This window comes from Haemaphysalis longicornis, unplaced genomic scaffold (genome assembly GCF_048455015.1).
Source record: "Haemaphysalis longicornis isolate Haplotype H1 unplaced genomic scaffold, Haemaphysalis longicornis Haplotype H1 scaffold_2, whole genome shotgun sequence".
Classification (NCBI taxonomy): domain Eukaryota; kingdom Metazoa; phylum Arthropoda; class Arachnida; order Ixodida; family Ixodidae; genus Haemaphysalis; species Haemaphysalis longicornis.
In genome coordinates this window covers 133444205-133463832 of record NW_027526295.1, presented here as the reverse complement: position 1 = coordinate 133463832, position 19628 = coordinate 133444205, and the positions used below count along the sequence as shown (strand labels likewise).

Here is a 19628-nt window from a genome sequence, read left to right as displayed (position 1 = left end):
GTCTCTAAGAAGCAAACGGGAGAAAGGTGAGGGGGAACTTCGTAACAGACAATTGCAACAGTCCGGGAGATAAACTTTTCAAATCACTTGTACGTTCACAGCTTGACTATATGCATCACCGATATGGGATTCATGTACTGAAATTCTTAGTCCTCAACTCGAAATGATTCAAAACAACGCCTCACGTTTCATTTTTTCTAACTATCAGCAAGCAGCCAGCGTATCCGGAATGAAAAGTAACTTGGGTCTAACATCTCTGACATCACGTCGCAAAATTGCACGATTGTGCTTATTTCATAAAGTATTCTCACACAGCATGCTACGGCACGCTTTACTTACTGCACCGTCATACATATCTTCGCGTTTAGATCATGTTCATAAAGTTGGCGTTCCTTCTTGCAACACTAAGGCCTTTTTTCATTCCTTCATCCCGCGTACCTCTAGCGACTGGAACCACCTTCCTTCTAATATTGCTACAATTAGCAACCCGGATTTATTTCGTACCGCTGTGTCTAATATTATATTTTTAGGCCATTTGATTCTGTATAACGTTGCATTGATTTCTGCGAATTCCACTTGTCCAATGTATGTATTTTTTATCATATTTGCAATTAATGCCAAAAATTGTCACCCATGCAAACCTCAGCCGCACTTCTCTCATCGCAGCAGGAAGATTGCGACCTTATTGACCCGTATAACTTTGTTTTGTAGAGGTTATAGCTACTTCTGTTCTGCTGTTTGTACTGCAGTTTTCTGATTTGTTGCAATGTATTTACCCACTCTTCCCCCCTCTTCAATGCAATTGCCTTGAGGGTATTCAAAATAAAAAAAACAGGTGGAATGCGCAGTGAGAAATGACCTCGGGATGATAAGCACATTCTTCGACCAATAAAAGAACAGGAAATGCACATGGAAATTTTGGGATGGTACAACCAAAACTAAAATTGACTTCATTTTAAATGACCACCCTGGTGTCGTGCAAGACGTAGAAATGCTAAGTAAGATTCGGAGAAACGATCATAGGATGGTTCGATGCAAGCTAAGGCTGAATATCAAAACAGAAAGAAAGAAACTGATGGAAACTAAGCAACTCCGTACGGTGGCAGTAAGAGCCAGATGGCCGGAGTTTAAATAACACTAAAAAACAAACTCTGGCTTGGGAATTAGCAGAACGAGGTTAGTGCATACCGGCTAAATGACTACCTAACATCGGTACTCAGTGAATCAGCAGCTGCTGTGGGAGAGACAATATGTAGGGAGCAAACTAAAAAACTCTAAAAAGCGAAGGAATTATTTGCCAAACGTAAAAACGTAAAAGTTTCAAGCACGCTGTATCGGAGTGAGTAAGACGAGCTCTCGAAACCAATTAACACAAGTAAAACAAACGGCATTTGTGCATATAACATGGTAGTGGTCGAAGAAACGCTGCAAATATTTGGTTTGTAGGGTTTAACGTGCCCACGCAACGCAGACGATGAGTCGCGCAGTAGTGGTGGGTTTCAAATTAGTTTTGACCAACTGGGGATATCTAACGTACGCCGCAACCTCGTACAGACGGGCGTTTTTGCTTTTCGCCTCCAACAGAAAAACGGCCGCCGCGGCCGGGAATCAAACCCGTGTCCTCTTGCATAATAGCACAACGTCTTGGCCACTGTGCCAGCGTGGCGGGTAAAACGCTGCTAATAGGGGGAAGCTTGAAAGCAACTAAGCGAAAGCTAGCCATCGGCATAGACAGGATGTACGCACTCAGAAATCAGCAGTATAAAATTACGCACCACCCGGAGGAGATAATAAAAGTAGCAGAAATATTCTACCCCAGCCTGTACGCCAGCGACATTAGACAAGGGGAAACTACAGAGTGTACAAACTCAAATTGTTATGTACCACTATTAACTAAAGCGGAAATAAGAAAAGCTATTAAATTTATGAAAATAGAAAAAGCTGCAGGGGGCGACGCCATAACCGTAGATCTTTTGAACGAGGGATAAGATATTGCAATGGAAAAGCTTCCTTTGCTATTTTCGGAATATAGAGGAAACCTACATAAGACTTCTGGGAGGCATATATAAGCAATGCAAGGCCAGGGTAACCCTACACCAGCCAAGCCTAAATTACCGATCCATATAGAAGCAAGATGGAAAGATACCATCCCTGCAAAATTATTCACAAGATATCCGGATTCGGTATTTGAAAAACTTGACTGGGAAAACATAGGATTAAGCATAAACTGGGAATACTTGAGTCATTTGGGTAGCTTTACAGACGAAAAAGCCTAAATTTTCTATCCATGAAGAAGAAACACAGAGAGATACCATCTCTACAAAGCTATTCACAGAATATCTCGATTCAGTATTCAAAAAGCTTGACTGGGAAAACATGGGACTACGGATGAAGTGGGAATACTTGAGCCATTTGAGGATTGCGGTCGACATAGTCAATTGCTTGGTGAGACTGTAGAACATATGCAAACAATGCTTGAGGAACTACAAGTAGAAAGAACGGCCATGGGGTGAAAGATAAATGTGAATAAATCTAAAGTAATCAGGAATAAGCCTGCCATAAACTTGCCCTTCTGCTTAGGAAACGAAACGCTAGAAGAAGGAAAAGAATATAACTACAATGAACAAATGGTTAGAGCTGACCTCAACCACAAGAGAAAAATTCGGCGCAAATTAGTTATGGGATGGGGGACACTCCGGAAGCATCCCGAAGTAATGAAATGTAAGCTACATTTGTCACTCAAAAGAAAAATTCGGCAGAAATTCAGAGAATTATCTACTAATGCGTAGCATTCTTATGCCGCTTGTATTGAGTGTGAGTTTTTTTCATCCAAGTGTTTGGGTTTTCATAAACCCTGTCCGAACAATTATCCCATTTACGTTATAACAACGATTAGAAGGTGAACTTTGGTGAAACCTGCATTATTTTGAAAATGCCAGGCGTTACATGGTTTGCCATTTTCCGTAAGTTCTGATGTTGTTGTTATGTTTTGAGTGTTTCAAAATTAATTTGTACCAATGATATCCTTCACGCTAACTTCCGCGAAATATGCATTATTGTGGAAATGCAGGTCGTCACGCGATTTGCCATTTTCCGTATTTTAAAGTATTTTTGTTATTTTTTTAATTGGCTTCGACCAATCATCTCCATCTTGGCTTCGACCAATTGGCTTCGACCAATCATCTGTTATTATGACGATTACACTTGGAACTTTCGCGAAATCTGCATTAATCTGCAAATGCAGTGCGTCAGACGGCTTGCCATTTTCTATAACTATTTCATATTATTTCACTTTTATTTTTTCAAAATTTGGTACGCCCAGTAATCTCCATTTACACTATTAATACGATTACAGGTGGACCTTTCGCAAAATCTGCATTATTGTAGGAATGCCATGCGTTATACGTTCTGCAACTTTTCAGGTTTTTTTATATTTTCAAAATTTTGCTCGACCAATCATCTCCATTTACGCTAATATAACGATTACATTTGGAACTTCCGCGAAATCTGCTTTATTCTGGAAATACAGGCCGTTACACGGTCCGCCATTTTCCGTATTCAGTTTATGTACTTTTTTTTTTTAGTTTTTCAAAGTTTCGGTTGACCAATTATATCCGTTTACGGTATTACAACGATTACCGGTGAATTTTTGTGAAATCAGCATTATTCTGGAAATGCAGAGCGTTACATATTTGTCCATTTTCCGTAATTGTTGATATTTTTTCTTATTTTTTATTTTTGAAAAATTGCGTGCAAACAGTTATCTCCATTTTATTATAGCGATTACATGTGGAACTTCCACGATATATCCATTTTGTCGAAATGCAGGATGTTGTACGGTCCTGGCTGTTGGGGTACTCAGCAAAGAATGCTACGCATTAAAACCCACAACCAGTGCATACTTCTGGTGATGGCGTATATGCAGCTGAAACTTGGCGCCTTAGTAAACAGCGAGAAAGCAAACTTAAGCCACCTCAACGGGCCATAAAACTAATAATGTCAAGAATATTACTAAGAGACAGGGAACGAGCGGCCTGGATCAGAGAAGAAACAATTGTTGACAATATCATAGTTCAAATAAAATTTAAAGGACTTGAACTGGCCATGAGGTGAGACGAAACCAGAAACGTTGGACAATTATGGTAATAGAGTGGGTACCAATAGATGGGTCTAGAACAAGAAGAAGAGCAATAACCCGATGGATGGACGAATTAAAGAAATTGAGGAGAAAACTGTGGACTCGAGCATCGCGGGACGGGAGTGCTTGGAGGTGAATGGCAGAGCCCCTCGTCCCGCAGTGGACCTGAGCAGGATAATAATGATGGTGATCGCGACGAAAACTCTTCTTGCCAGCTGGCAAGAAAAGTTTGTGGGCACGTATGCGTGGGGCTATTCCATAGCCTAACAATTGCGAAAATGCGAGGTGTCGTGCGATTGTTGACTAAACCCTAATCGTAAATACTGTTTTTATGGGGAACAGAAAAAAAAAACTATTTCAAAATGTACCAGGCACTAACACAGTTATGAGCGTAACCCAAGTGCTGAGATGAAAGGGACAGATAACGTATTTTTGTGCATTAAAGGCTCCGCATCTCAACTGAAATTGCATAATCTAAAACAACGTGAACGTTTGAAAGCGTCATTTTTATATCTATCATCCACAATTATTATGCCATAAAGAATGCTGCAAATCATAACAATTAGCCGCGCAGCAACATACTTTTAGCTGTGAGCGAGGTGGAAAGTACAAAAAACTTGTCACCGGCTAAAAGTATGCCTAATGTACTCCTTCCTAGTAATTTATACTGTTCTTGAATCACACATTGAAACCGACGGAGCTTTATGTATACGTACTGCAATGTCAGGTTTAGACTCTGCTTTTCATCACCATTCGGTTCTCAGAAAAATAAAACATAAAATTACTTCCGCCAATTTATTTGCCATTTCCTTGCAGTCACCACGCTGTAGAAAACACTCGTTCTCATAGGAGCTAGCAGACATGCACTCCAGAAAGACCGGCTGTCAGTCCTCTAGCATTGGCCGCACTTTGAAAACCTTAAAAACTGTTTTCGGACATTGCCTGCTGCCCTCCTAAGCAAATCTCTGTGGATACTCGTCAGAACAGCTCCAGTAAAAAACAGTCAACCAATTTCTCTTTTTGTTAGTTGCGTCGAAGTTTAAGCATCCATATTTAACACATTTTTTGGTATTGCTGAATCAGGAAACAAGAATGACAGCTTGAGCGCGTGACATTGAATAATTTGATTGGTTGGTGTAAAGAACAATTGATTGATGGATTTGTTCATTCGTCCATTCATTCATTCGTGCACTACTCTGTCATTTTGTTTGTCTTTCTCCTTCCGTTCCTCTTTTTTTTCACAACTTTATTTATTCTATCTTATTAGAGAAAGATGTGTTGGTGGAGGCAATTTTGGTATTTCGGCCCTGAGCATCAACTCCGTAATAGGTTCATATTCAATGTGTAAGCGGAAACTCATTGTAATGAAGACGCAAAAGATATTCCGCCCAGTGTGCAGAACAGTACGGGAACTCCTTCTGTTCTCGCTAAAAAAACTCTGACTTGACTGTAATCTAAAACTTCTTTTCATGTTCGCTAATATATCGAAGAAAAAAATGAGCAAATATATCAGTTGGGGGTTCTAAATACGATGCATGTCGTGCAGGTTCTGACTGCGGATTCGAGAAACCCACGACGTGCCGTACTGTGCACCCCCGCCCCCCACACAAAAGTGCTGCTGATAATTGCACTTTGCCTTTCATGCTGTGGTGACGAATATAGAATAAGAATCTTTATACCAGCACTTGCCAACGCCTTGCCGGAAAATGCACTTAGATGGACAACTTTCCTGACGCTCATGCTCAGGCTGCTTGTACGCCATTCTTGGCAGTCACAGTCGAGAAATCAATAGTGTTTCTCTCGTGGCCTACTCTCATCATCAGAAGTAGGTTCGATTAAAGACAGCATAAGAAGGGGTCTTCGCGGCTCGTCCCTCTCTCCAAATATTTTGGCGCATAAACCAGAGATCGAACCAGGGACCTCTACAGGTGAGTTAAGAGCGTATTTCGCTCCAGTTCGACCGCCTTCTCTCTCCTGGGGATAGGTAATGAAGCCGCACCGGGAAGGAGTCGATTCGGGGAACAGCGCGGCAGCGTCAGGAGAAGTGTGAACAAACCTAGCCGTGAGAGATACCTGCCCGACAAAGTGCGAAACAACCGACGCGGAAACGACGACGACTTCTGCCTTCTGAGCCCGGTCGCCAGCTCTTACAACGGACGCGACGCTGGACCGGACCATGGAGGCCCTACTCGGAAAAGGGCGAATCGTCCGACGTGACATCCGGTCAATCATCGGGCAAGTTGAAAACCTAAAAACCTCCTTTCAATGACAGGACCCTCAATACGTGAGTTGAATGAGCTTGCTACTAAGTTGACAGAACATCATGACGAACTACGGAAGATCAACCGAGAAGTGGAAGATTTTGTAGAGATTGATAATTTGTAGGTCGAGTTTGAAAATGCATTCAACTTTGACGACGTAGTTTTTTGTTGCAAAATCTAAGCTTGAACTTAAAATAGTTGAAACAAAGAAAGCTCGACAAAACCGTATAGCGTTTATCAAAGACCGAATTCGGGTAGAACATAAGAAGAGCCGGGAGATTCAGACCATATATTTGGAAAGTAACAGAACCTCGAATGCAAACACACTCATGCAGCGGAAAACGATGAAGGCTGACGTACAAAGAAACTAAGTTTTCAAGATATTACTCCAATGGAAGCAAACGGTCTTGTGAATTCTCCCGAAGTAATGAACGCGACGAAGAGACTACTACCACTACGTTCTTGAAGCGAACTGCAATATTTCTACCAGAGCTGGAGTCGCGCAAACAAATTCGACCATCAACGATTTGGACATCGACGACCTAACACAAAATATAGCCTAGGAGAAGCCCTTCTGTACTGGGGAATCAGTGCTTTATGTAACCTATAATAAACAGTTGAAAAGCACGGATCCCGCAATGCCTTATGCTGATTTTTCTCGCGAAGACACAAAGATGCATTTGTTACCGGTTGGTGTAATTCGTCCACTTGTATTTAAACAGAAGATGCTGGTGAAGCAGTACATGCGGATTAAACAGGGAACTGCGAACAAGAAGCGTTCAATGAAGGAGGACCTCAAAGGGGGCTATGCTCATACCTTGCCACAGTTAAATAGGAATCACCAGCGCCAGCTAATTTTGGAAAAATGAAGAAAGCATAGAAAGCTTGTTACAAGATATCGTGCAGTGAATTCCGACAGAAAGCGCTGAACAGGAACAGCTCCGGACCATGTAAACGGCATTGTGCGCCTTGAAGATAGCCGCAACGCGAATTCGTCCCAAGTGCATCCGGCTGCTACAAAGAAAAATGATGACCTGTGGAAACAAAAGGAAATACCTCTAACTAGGGCAGAAAACAGGAATTCAACTAGTGTTCTCAAAATACTGCATCGGGAGGCCTTTGAGCTTGGCTTCTGGGTCCTCCAAAGCTTAAGGACACCGTTACCATCGATGCAGGTGGAAGACGCAAGTTCTGGAACTCTTGACTCACACAGATTTGAATTGAACTCTGCATAGACTAAGCAATATATTGCCCACGGACCATACTTATTCATTATTTCGCGGGAAAGTATGTTGAGAAAAATGTAAATGTGTTTCTCTTGCCCTACTATCATCATCAGAAGGGGTCGCTCTGTCGCTTTCCGCGACAGTCGCCTCAGGTAAAATGAACAAAAGGGCGCCCCCTAAGCTTGCTCTTTGGAGAGTGGATTTGCCTTCCAGCAGCGCACGTTTTTAGTTCCTCTTTTTCGACAGCTCGTGCGAGTTCGTACGTGCACACAAAAAATGCTTTCAAAGGAAAGGGGCAAAGACGTTTGAGGCGTATTGCGCTGTCCGTACACGGCCGCTAGTGAGGGAGTATCAAAAAGGAAAAAAGGAAGTTAGAGAGAAAGGTGCGATTCGGCCGCTGCAAATTAGTCCCGGAAACATGCAACCTGCTACCGTCCCATTCATCGAAAAGGTAATGGGGACGGGTGGGCGCAGGAGGGACTCCAGGACGACAATATTTTGCGAACGAGTGCTTCGGAAACCAAACCTTTTTGGGGGCGTGCATGGCGGCCATTTTCAGTGCGCCATGGCGGCAGCTAAGAACGCCGGTATTGGAAAAAGTTCCATTGCGTCCTACGTCTGTTCAACCATGGTTACATTTTCGTAGCCGTACAGAGAATTTCTCCCCGTCATTCCTATCCACCTGTAATAATATCGGTCGGATCGCAGTTGCTGTACATACTTTGCTAGAACGTCTCGCGCCTCGCGTTCAGTTGCCGTTTATTCAGCATAAAACAGCCAAGAAAGTGCTTTAAAACACATGTTAGAAACAAGCTGCCGGAGGAAGCGCAACGCTGTACAACAATCTACCCACCCTGAGCGATGGCCTTGATGTCGTCGGGGTGCGTGAACAGGCCCGGGTCGATGAGCGGGTACTCGTTGGGATCCGTACTTCGCAGAGTGACCCGACCGCGAGACTTCGGTCGGAGGAGTACAATCCCCACTCGGAAGCCCGATTGATCAGTAAGGGGCTCCAGATAGCCGTCGTACGCCTGCACTCCAGGTTAATAGATGCGTGGATTCAAAACTTGGATTCAAAGCTTGGATTCAAAGGTGCACCACGCAGGATTAAATTGGGATTTCTTGTAACCGCCAGCGCTCGATTGATTGATTGATTGTAGGGTTTAACGCGCCGACGCAACGCAGGCGATGAGGCGCGCCGTAGTGGAGGGCTCCGGATTAATTTTGACCACCTGGGGATCTTTAACGTGCGCCGAAATCTCGTACACACGAGCGTTTTTTCTTTTCCGCCTCCATCAGAAAAGCGGCCGCCGCGGCCGGGAATCGAACCCGCGACCTCGTGCTCAGCAGCGCAACACCTTAGCCACTGAGCCACCGCGGCGGGTTAACCGCCAGCGCGATCCTATCGTCAACCTGGTGTTTAGAACTACCAATACCTTCAGTAACGTAATCTAACGCATGTGCGAGGCTTGGAGCAACAACGACCAACACTACTTTACATTCAACAATGATTCATAACGTCCAGAAAATCTTTAAAGAAAGGGAACGTCTCCATATATCTCATGTTTTAGCGTACGGTCGCGTGTCGGCAGTGTCCACGAAGTGTAGAGAAAGGCAAGGAACGCCGTGTTCTTCAATTTGTGCTATCAGAAATTCATCGACCGTTCCGGTAAAAAGAAGGAAGCTGAACACCTGTCATCTCCTCCTGTGGCCTTATAAGCTACGCCTATCACCAGACCAATTATTACAAATTATGTATCTCCTAAAATTCTAATAGCCTCCCTTCTCCACTTTAGACTCTCCCCTTCCCCACAATCCCCCCTTATACTTCAGAAACGTTTGCGCGGGGCTACCGCTCGATATTAATTAGAATAATTTTAAATCAACCAATAACTCAACTACCACCTTTTGAACAGATATACGTTCTCTGTGCAAGGTCGATAAAGTCGGCAATCCGTAATCCTCCTCATTAACTTGGAGTTCCCTAAATCATAACGTTATGCTGCCGTTATGAATGATCATATTGGGGTACGGCAGGCTCAGCCAACAGAATGACAATGGTTTGGGCCTTTTATGACGCCGCGCCTTGTTAATTAAAGTATTCATTGTTAAAGGTGTCTTAACGATTGCCTGATAACATGGTACATAAAAAGGCTGGGTATGCATTTTTTTTGGCAATCTGACCCTTTCCGTGGGATGCACTGCTTCAGAAAGCACGTCGCATCATTAACATTTAGAGCATGCTTAAGTATCAAAAAATTTGAAATTTCGGCTCATGGACACTGAACCTGGAACGAAAATAACAGCACGTTATTCGCAGTAAATATCAGCGCAACTGTTTGTTTGCCTCATGCTTACCCTGTCCCGTCTGACGGTGTTGCTTATATTTGAAGTATTTATAGTTGGGTATTAAACCGGATGAAATATATTTAGTACAATTCCCCACTTGTCTGGGTGCTACACATTATGTAATTCGCTTACATTTACCTCTACTAGAATTCTCGCAACCACGCGCTCCTCACGAAATAGAATGCCTTGAGACTTGGTAGGATAGACCCTAATGTGTTCCTGTCGCTCATGCACCTCATTTTGTTCGTGTATCGCCTAGAAAAGTCTTCTTTCTTTGAATTCGCCACTTCAGACTTGCTTTTCGTCTTCAAACGTGGCCTAATAGAAACACGTGCGTAGAGGAGGTTGTTCTCGCAAAATAGGTACCATCGATAAAACGCCAATTTCTTCGGCGTAAAGCCTGCTGCATTGAAATATACCGTCGAAGCTACGCGACACTGAGCGTCTCCAATTTCAACGTCATTTTTCTAACCTCTGGTAATACGTTCATGCCGAGAATTTCCACCCTTGCGAGATCATCGGCGGGAGGGGATGACATAATGTTAACCAAGATGTTGGGTGGTTCTGACATTTCTGGCGCGTTGTCGGAGTTGAGGAAATGCACGACCTCAATGGTTGCCGGAACAGACATTGTCCCTGGGGCAAAAAAAGAAAAAAAGGACAAGGTGTTAGGAGCAATGACGAAGCTTTCTCCTTCCCCCTTCCTCCCTCCCCACCCCCAATAAAAGTTTCGGCAAAAGCTGCAGTGTGTGGAGACATGGCTTCAGCACTTTTTCAGCCAAGTCGCTTTTGGCTGCATTGCTCAGATGTCAAATATTTTTGTGTAAAGTAGTGGTGACACAAGGCGCGTGTTGCTTTATATTTACCCCGATATTCCCTTTCCTCGTTTTCAAGCAGGAATGCTTCTGTTAGTACCCTCACGCGACACAATTGGCCAGGAAAAGAGAGGAATTTAGACCACAGCAATATTCACTCTACTATCTCTCTCTCTTTCTCTATTTGCTTTATGAAGAGGGGAAACGCAATTCGGCTGTTCACAAAGGTTATTAATGAGTATTGAACGTCGTTGTACCTTTTCAAGGGCGGCGTCCTAATAGGTAATCTGACATATGAGGAACAACAGCGGAAAATCATGTTGGAACAAAGCGACTGGACATCTGTGTCTTCATTCGTTGCCACCTTCTGAACGTTTTACTGTGCTATATTTTGTCGGCACCACGAGTTTTAAATCACAAACCATACTACTGAAACGTCAAACGTTTTCATCAATAGCGACATCTACACTGTGTTTACTCTTTTCGCCACCTGAATTTTGCAAGAGAATTAACGAAAGTATACACGGGTCCGAGAAAGTAGCTGTCTTTCTTACCAGTCCTGTTATAAGCGAACTGTTCGACGTCCTTCAGGCGAAAAGAGGGTGGGATGACATCCTGGTCAGTGAGGACTGGCATCAGGTGGAACGAATCCACGTGGTCCTGAAAGCTGCGTCCCACCGGGAGGTCAGCCACCAGAGGAATCTGCGCAGGGTGTGAAGGGAATTTGCACGGTAATAACAATGTACGTACCTCCATTTCCATGTACTCTTTAGGCCCTCTTTATCAATATTCGACTCACTGGTCTTGCGGCCACGTTTTTGTATCATTTTGGTAGAGGACGGTTGACCAAGCTTGGCGCATTGGTGGTCCATGTTGCCATTGTTTCGCCGACACTACCTTGTGTTTACTATTGCGTACACCAAGTAATATGCATTACAGCTGGAATCGCAAAATGCGAATATTCTTGAGAAGTGGCAGGAATACTCCTTATGGGCTTCCATGCATAAAGTGACTGTGGCATTTTCTTTTAGGGGCGAAGCGCCTTAAGGCGTGGGTCTGTCCATCCTCGACGTATGTATGTAGCCACCTCTAGTTTAGTTCTTGGATTGTTTACTAGATGGCGTGGCTACCTCTAGTTTAGTTCTTGGATTGTTTACTAGATGGGGGTACTTGTATATGATGAAAAGATGCGCTTGGATTGTTTACTAGATGGCGTGGCTACCTCTAGTTTAGTTCTTGGATTGTTTACTAGATGGCGGGGAGCGTTGTAATAAAATCCGTTCGCTGTTGGTGCGCGTTCGGAGTCGCCCGATGGATAAGGCTGCAGATGTGCGAGCCCGCGAGGCAGAAGCGCTCTGTGAAGCTGCGCGACGCCGCCGCCAAGATCCTGCCGTACGAGAGCGGGAGGCCGAAGCGTGTCGTCTGGCTGCGCGACGACGCCGCCAAGATCCCAGCGTTCGAGAACGAGAGGCCCAAGCGTCACGGCAACGGCGCGAGGACCCTGCCGTACGCGAAGCGGCACGGCTGCGGCTCGAAGAGGATCTCCAAAACGTCAAAGAATGGGAAGCGGCGAGAAAGCGCGCGTATCGGCAGGCAGACCCCGATGCAGTGAGAGCTCGTGAGGCGTCTGCAAAACGCATCAGGCGAGCTCAGCCCCAAGGTGCCGACGCGCGGTTTAAGCGAGACTTTCTAGACGTTACGTTCGGACACAGATGTAGTGGGCGAACTTTCACTGAAGAGTCACGGTTTTACCGATGATTTCCCCTCAGGAGCTTCGCCCACTCATCATCATTCACCCCGTGGATATGCTGTGAATTTATTAAGATGGCAATCGCAAGAAACAATGCACTAAGAAATCAAAACCGGGTGCATCACATCTTCGCAGAATTTAGGAGAAATATATGATATTGAGTTTTGTTTGTTTCTGTTTAGTTCAAGACAATTCAGTAGGAACTATCTTTTGTGGCATGGCTAAATGCAATAGGAAATATGCCAGACGGGTACATGCCACCCGTACAATAGCAAACGCAGCGGGACTACAAGGAGCCACAAAACGTTTGTGCGAAAAACTAGAAAACAAGAAATCCCTGGCCATCTCCATTACCGTGAAACCTGGTGAGGGGCCAAGCATGCAGTGTATGAGTGTATTCTTGGCGCCTTGCAATATTTGCCAACGGAGGTGAAACCGGGGGAGGGGTGGGTACTGATTCGCGGCTTTGCTGTAAAAGTCTCTTGTCCTTGAAGCACAAAGCTCTTTAGCGAGAGGCATAGAAAAGTGTCTCATGATTTTTAAGTACGCGTTACGAAGCGCTTCAGCGCAAGGATTAAACGAGTCTCGCGGTGTTTTTTTTTTAGTACGCGTTACGTTCTATCGCGACGCATAAATGAGTTTTTTGGTGTTTGAGTACCATGACCACATGAGTCGGCAATTACGACTACGACGACGACAGGAGACGCCAATAGCCCGACCCTGTACGAGGCTTCACCCCTAAGTAAGCCTTACACACATTCGCCAAAATAAACCTAAAAAGGCGCCCCTTTTTAGTCATACGACTACAAAAAACAAACACACATCTGGTTACAAAGCAAGCAAAACAAGAAACGACAAACCCATATATCTTCCACACATAAAAACATTCAAGCGTGGACAGGGACCAGGACAACGGCATTAAAACTTCTACTGCCACTAATCCTCATTTCGATTAAGGATTCTTCTTTCAATATTTTATTTGCTCGGTTTAAACTACAAAATGGAATAAGATATAGGATATCAAGGTGTTGCTTTAGGGGGCTAAGGGATCATGATTTTTATGATTAATGGTTGCATCCCCTTTGTAGCGGAGTGATGACGTGCGTCATCTTACGAAACAAAAAGAAATTAAAAACTAATATACCGATTTTTCACACTCTGTTTAATACTAGCGCTGCTCTTAGGGTAGGCACAAAACTTATTAGGCACAAAATACTTATTGTTTCTGTTACAGCTGGCAGTTGTCATACGCAATATTCCTCTTTCAAGTTTTCGCCCATCAGCATTCTAAACTTATTTTCTTCGCCTCGACAGCCTTGACGGTAACTCCCTCTGTGATCCACTTAAATCCTACGGCTTCTGAAAGCCGAATAATTCCCTCAAGTAGATTTGGATGCATACCTTCGCATTCTAGCACTAGGCAGTATAGTTATAGATTCTGTTTCTTTTGCACAGACCACACGTACCCAGTCATTTTGCGTATGCTTCCCCACAAAGCTTTTAGTTCGCAACCAACCTGGTCCAGCTTCAAAAAGCGAGGGCGTGCCTTGGGAATTACCATAAAAATTTTCTCCGACCTCTACATCTCTAACGACGTCTTAGCCTCCATTTTTTCTCTTCATTTATTCGTTCCTGTCTGCCTTTCCTCTTTTCTGCTTCCCTTGTTTGTCGTGGATTCACCCGTTTCCCCATTTCATCGTTAGCGTTCTAGTCTTCCTTAGCCACTGCGTGTCCACGCTTATCATGGGGTACCTGAAAACCTTAGCTGTCCACCTACGTTGATCAATTGCCGTTCAAAACATATTTTACTCTACGTTTCTCGAACTTCAAACGACTACCAGCCCATATCTCCCTGCACTGCTTCGCTTCGTTAGTTGTTTTTCCGTGCGCTCCTAATGTCAAATGGCCCACTGTTTTCCAGTTCACTTCGATGCCTGCTAGAGCGTCTGATACTTAGCAGAGCATTGCATTCGCAAATGTGAGACCTGGAACTGTTACCTCTTTCCACATTCTTCTCACTAATTCATATTTGTTATGCTCCCACACAGCTCTACGCTTCATTATAGCTGCGTGTCGCTTTCCCTTACCCTTGAGGTGCTCCTCACGAGTTCTTAAGTAGTTATCTCCTTCGTTTATTCGCCCTCCCGAATATTTATATTAAGTGACTCTGGGCAATCCGACGTGCTGGATTGACACTGTCAGTGCTCGTGTCTTTGGATACCATTCTTCCTGTCGTTTTTGTTGCGCTGAAATTTTAACCGAGATCGGTGGCATCCTGACCGCTAATATTTATGAGTATTTGCCTGTCCGTCTGGTTATCAGCTAAAAAAACAATGTTGTCTGCGTATAATATTCCCGGAATACGCTGCTGTACCACTCCGCCTTAAAACATATATGCGTTAGGTTGAATCCTAATGGACTTTCTTGTCGTTTCTTATCTGACCCTGCCATGTAAAACATAAACACCTTTGGGCTCAAAGGGCATGCCTACTTCAGTCCTCGATGGGTGCTGACCTGCTGTGTGCATTTCTGCCCTTCCTATGTCAGGTGCACTCTATTAACTTTAGAGATCGCTATAAGGAACTGTATTAACTGGTCATCTAATCCCTGCAGTTTCGGCATTCTCCACTGCAGTTATCTGTTGACGTTGTCATATGCCTCTTTATTGTCCTAATAGGAAATTCATAATGGTCTATTCTGAACTTCCGCAATTTCAATGCACTTCAATAACTATCTGCCATTAGAACCAATGGTACCATTGCCTGCACGAAAACGAGACTTTTCTCTCTAGCGTGGACACGGTAATTCAATTCAAAGGATGTTTTGTAAGAGTGATACTGGCACAGCACTTCCAGGGTTAAATTTAGAAAGTAAAATTGGCGCGCTGGTAATATTTTACATTTTTGAAAGTCTCGTATATCTAAACTAACGACCGCAAAGCCGAAATTGCGCAGCGATCCGCCTTCGTCAGCACAAAGACGCTGTTTCCACCGTTACTTGGCCAAGATACAGTCCCTATTTGTGCTGCGCATATATCCGGGAAGAATGTAAACACAGGAGAATCTGCTTGGGAAGCTTCAAACGCTTCCAAGCCTCCGGAAAGCATTTGCAGGTCGTCAAGCCCTAATTCAAACCCTGCATGCACAAAAAAGGTCGAAATGCGCATTCACCACGTGCAGCGCATAGAGGAAAGCAAGAAGCAATTGACGGCCAGTTTCAACGCCATTATTTACCAACAGAGTCAGATCATTCAGCTGACGAAAATTCTTCTTCACCGCGGCAATGGGAGATAATAGCCAGTCATTTGCAACAGCACCTCGACCACATCAAGGACAAGATCCATGGCTCCTTCAAAAGAATTGCACATCATTCACTCGCGAGAAAGCGGAACTCCTAATCCGGTATCCAACACGGGCAAGGCCCACCGTTTTTCTTTTGCAAGAGACGCGAGATTCCAATCGCGGAGTACCCGGCTACGACACACACCTGCGACCCACAATACCGCGGCGGCAGCGCATGTCACGCAAGCAGGCGGGAATCGCGTCGATGCAGCCTGTCACTTATGACAGCAACCAACAGTCTTAGTCGACAGCCATTTTCCACATGTAGAGCTTGATCTTCAGCACTGGTGTACATCTCACGAAGAAGTTGTTGGAGTAACTCTGCAGCTTCATGAGCGTGAGGTTGTGGTAGTGTCCGTCTATGTCCGCCCCTTGGTACGCAAACCTGCTCAAATTGACTGGTCTTGTCTGGACAACATCTGGAAGACGCGTTCTGGCGCTTTGTTTGTCATTTTTGGAGGCAATTTCAATGCGCACCACACAGATTGCGGAGTCAGAGCTGACACATTTCATGGAACAAACCTAGTTCGTGCAATGGAGGACAATAACTTCACTATTATTAATGACCCCTACTGTGCCACACGTATTAGCCAACATGTCCGCCAAGGCGATACAACAACAGACCTTACTTGGACAAATAAGCCCAAATCCATCGCTTCGGAATTAGGTGCAGATACGTAGGGGAGTGACCATTTTCCCATCTTAGGCTCCGTGGTCATGCCAGACAAATGGCAAAATACGCTACAAGCGTCGTTTATTGCGATAGCTTTCGCGACACGTTAGAGACTACACGCGTCGAGACTTTATACGACGAGTCAGAGGAAACCCGCCTGGAACCGCTTCTACAAACGGTGAACAAAGCCAAACGGTTGGCAAACTTGGAAGTTTTACGTTCCGGAGGGCTTCCTTGCGCCAGACGTTCACCTCGTCAACTTATGGAGCCAACGCCTTGATACATTGCGCGAATACAGAAAGAAAGGAAGACCGTCTCGGCTGCGCCGTCGCCTCAACCGCGTAACGGCTGAGGCACGCGATTATGCGGCTAAGGTCGCCTCGGAGACGTGGCTTGACTTCTGCTGGCGTTTAAATGGTAATATGAGTGGGCCCCAAATATGGCACCTTTTTTGTAGCTGGCAAGGTAACTCAAAGAAACGCACTCCTGTCAAAGCACTCGCCCTTCGCCAGCAAATATCCGAAGCTCAGTTGGCGCTCCATGCGGCCGATGTATTTTTCCCCCAGCCAGCGACTTTGCCCGATCCGAAAATGTACTCACCGAACTCAGCACCAGAGAAGTCCGACGATCAAATACCTACAAGCCTGGCAGACATAAATCAGCCATTCTCCAATTCTCTATGACTGAGCTTCATGCAGCTTTGGCAAGGGCGAATCCTCGTAGCTCCCCAGGCCTGGACACCGTCACCGTCGCAGAACTCCGGAAGCTCCCTGAATCTTCCTTACGCCTTCTGTTGGACGGGATTAACCTGGTTTGGATGACCGCCAGGTTTCCCGATGCCTGGCGTGACTCCCTTATCAAACCCATTCTAAAGCCCGGAGAACCACATAATGACCTTGCCAATCTCAGACCTCTGTAAACTGGTTGCACGCATGGTTTTAAAGCGCCTCAATTGGCAGCTTGGGAAAGTTGCTACGTTTCGCTCGAACCAAATCTGCTTTCGGAAAGGCCTAATCACGCAGGATATTCTGCTCACGCTGCATCACCGGATGCTCAGTGCTCACTCAGCAGTACAGATGGCAGTGGATGGTGGCAGTGGATGTCCGTAAACCCTACGACTCCGTCCCACACAAAGCTGTGATAGAAAGCGCCGAAGTTGCTGGAGTACGTGGACATAAGCTTAAATTCATTAAAAATTTCCTGTACAATCGAACCTACAGAGGGCAAGTGGTAGAATACATCGCACAAACTTGCCCAAACAGGGTTGGAGTACCCCAGGGTGCAGTCCTCCCGACTACTCTCTTCAATCTCGTCCTCCCTCCCTTGCTTGAGGGAATTCCGTCATTAAATTTCGCCAACTACGCTGATGACATCACCATTTGGGCGACGACTGGAGCCCTTGGCGAACAGGAACACACATTACAGCTGGCCTAGATGTAACTAACAGTTACCTTCAGACGATGGGAATGACTGCGTCTGCTGCAAAAACTGAATACGTTGTAGTTCTCAATGGCCCATTCATGAAAACCGAGACTATGCGCAAACATTTTCCCCCTCCATGGCAGGCCAACGCATACTCAGGAAACCTTCCATCAGGGTGCTAAGAGCATACATTGACCAAGATGGTAAAAGCACGACATGGGTAAAGAAAGTCACCACGCATTGCAAGTCCTTGCTGCATCTTATTCGCCGAGTTAAAAGTATAAATTTGGGTACGAGAGAGAAGGAGATGCGGCAGATCGTACGAGCTAGCATAAATTTCCGCGTTCTCAACGCTTACAAGTATCATGTCCTTACCCGCCGGCAGCAAGAACAACTCAGAAAGATTAATCGTGACGCATACGGATGGTAACCGGGCTGCCGAAATACACACCCTTAAGTGAGCTTCCCTGCTGGGATGAATTTGTTGTCGGAATTAGCAGAGAAAGCTCTCTCAGCCCAGAAGGAACGCCTTGGCACCACTAATTAGGGACTATCCATCTTAGATGAGCTTGGGACTTTACCACTATGGCTGTTGGTCTACCGTCCTCACCCCTTCCATGGACTGTGAGCATTGCCTTGACGGATAGCAAGCCGCTTCCTCGAGGCATGGGTCCTCTGCCTCTGAATTCAGCAAGACGGCGCCGCTTTGCCAAGGTGCCCAACTTTAGCGTCATGAACAAATCGCTCGTCACTCACACCATTGTATACACCGGCATGGCGGTGACTTCGGTGTCTCCACGAAATGATATTGCTGAGGAGGACGAAAGTGGCCTAGTGTACGTTTGTGTGGTGGCCTGGTTTGACACCAACCATTGCGTCGCTAATGCGGGTCTCCTTACCAGTACCGCCAGGGCCGACATAACGTACCTTGATTTACTTGCCCTCCTCCATGCTGCACAGTGGGGGAGAAATACTTTCATAACAAGGGGCGCACCACACAAGCTTTTGCTTTTCACTGATTTGGCTCGCGCACACACCTGCAGGTGAGCGAGTGGAGCTTCGTCATCATATCCGGGAATCCTCGGCACCTTGGTCGCACTTTTCGTGGATTGGCATTCTTACCTCAACATAACCGCCTCCATTGCTTGGGTACCTCCCATTTCGGTATTGAGGGCAATGGGTGGGCTCACAGCGAGGCGAGAGATTCGGCTAGACAACGAATCTCGCTGACAGCATTGCCCATCACTAATGCGAGCCCGCCCGATGTCACTGTCAGGAAAGCACTAGCACAACAGAGACGCCGACAGATACTCCGGTGCCTTCGTGAGGATAGGCAAGACCACACCGAACAGCATCAGCGCCTTGTTCCTCCCATGCCAATTGGTTCGCCGCCTTGCCACCAGCACCGCATTCTCCCCCGCGCTTCGCCAAAAATTCTACGGCAATGACCCCGCCGAATGACTCTGTCCGCAGTCTGGCGTGCCTGCAACGCAGCACGTTTGGTCTGGGACTGTCAATATTACGCTCTGTTCCGTGCTCGCACGCTCAGTACGCTCCCTGAGGACATTCGCCCGACAACATACATCGACTGCGTGCTACCTTCAACGCGGGACATCACGACGCTCACTTTGTTATGGACCTCTCTTGCCGCAT

General features: G+C 45.5%; 1 protein-coding gene across 1 annotated transcript in view; it reads right to left on the bottom strand.

Moving 5' to 3' along the window:
- LOC144168297 (4-pyridoxate dehydrogenase-like) overlaps positions 1 to 19628 on the bottom strand; it is a 164731-nt gene that overhangs the window by 5326 nt on the left and 139777 nt on the right. Inside the window, exons 9-11 of the mRNA XM_077697309.1 lie at positions 11344 to 11491; positions 10447 to 10610; positions 8479 to 8656 (exon numbers count right to left, since the gene is read on the bottom strand). Coding sequence (XP_077553435.1) covers positions 8479 to 8656; positions 10447 to 10610; positions 11344 to 11491 — 490 coding nt within the window. The remainder of the gene's footprint in view (positions 1 to 8478; positions 8657 to 10446; positions 10611 to 11343; positions 11492 to 19628) is intronic.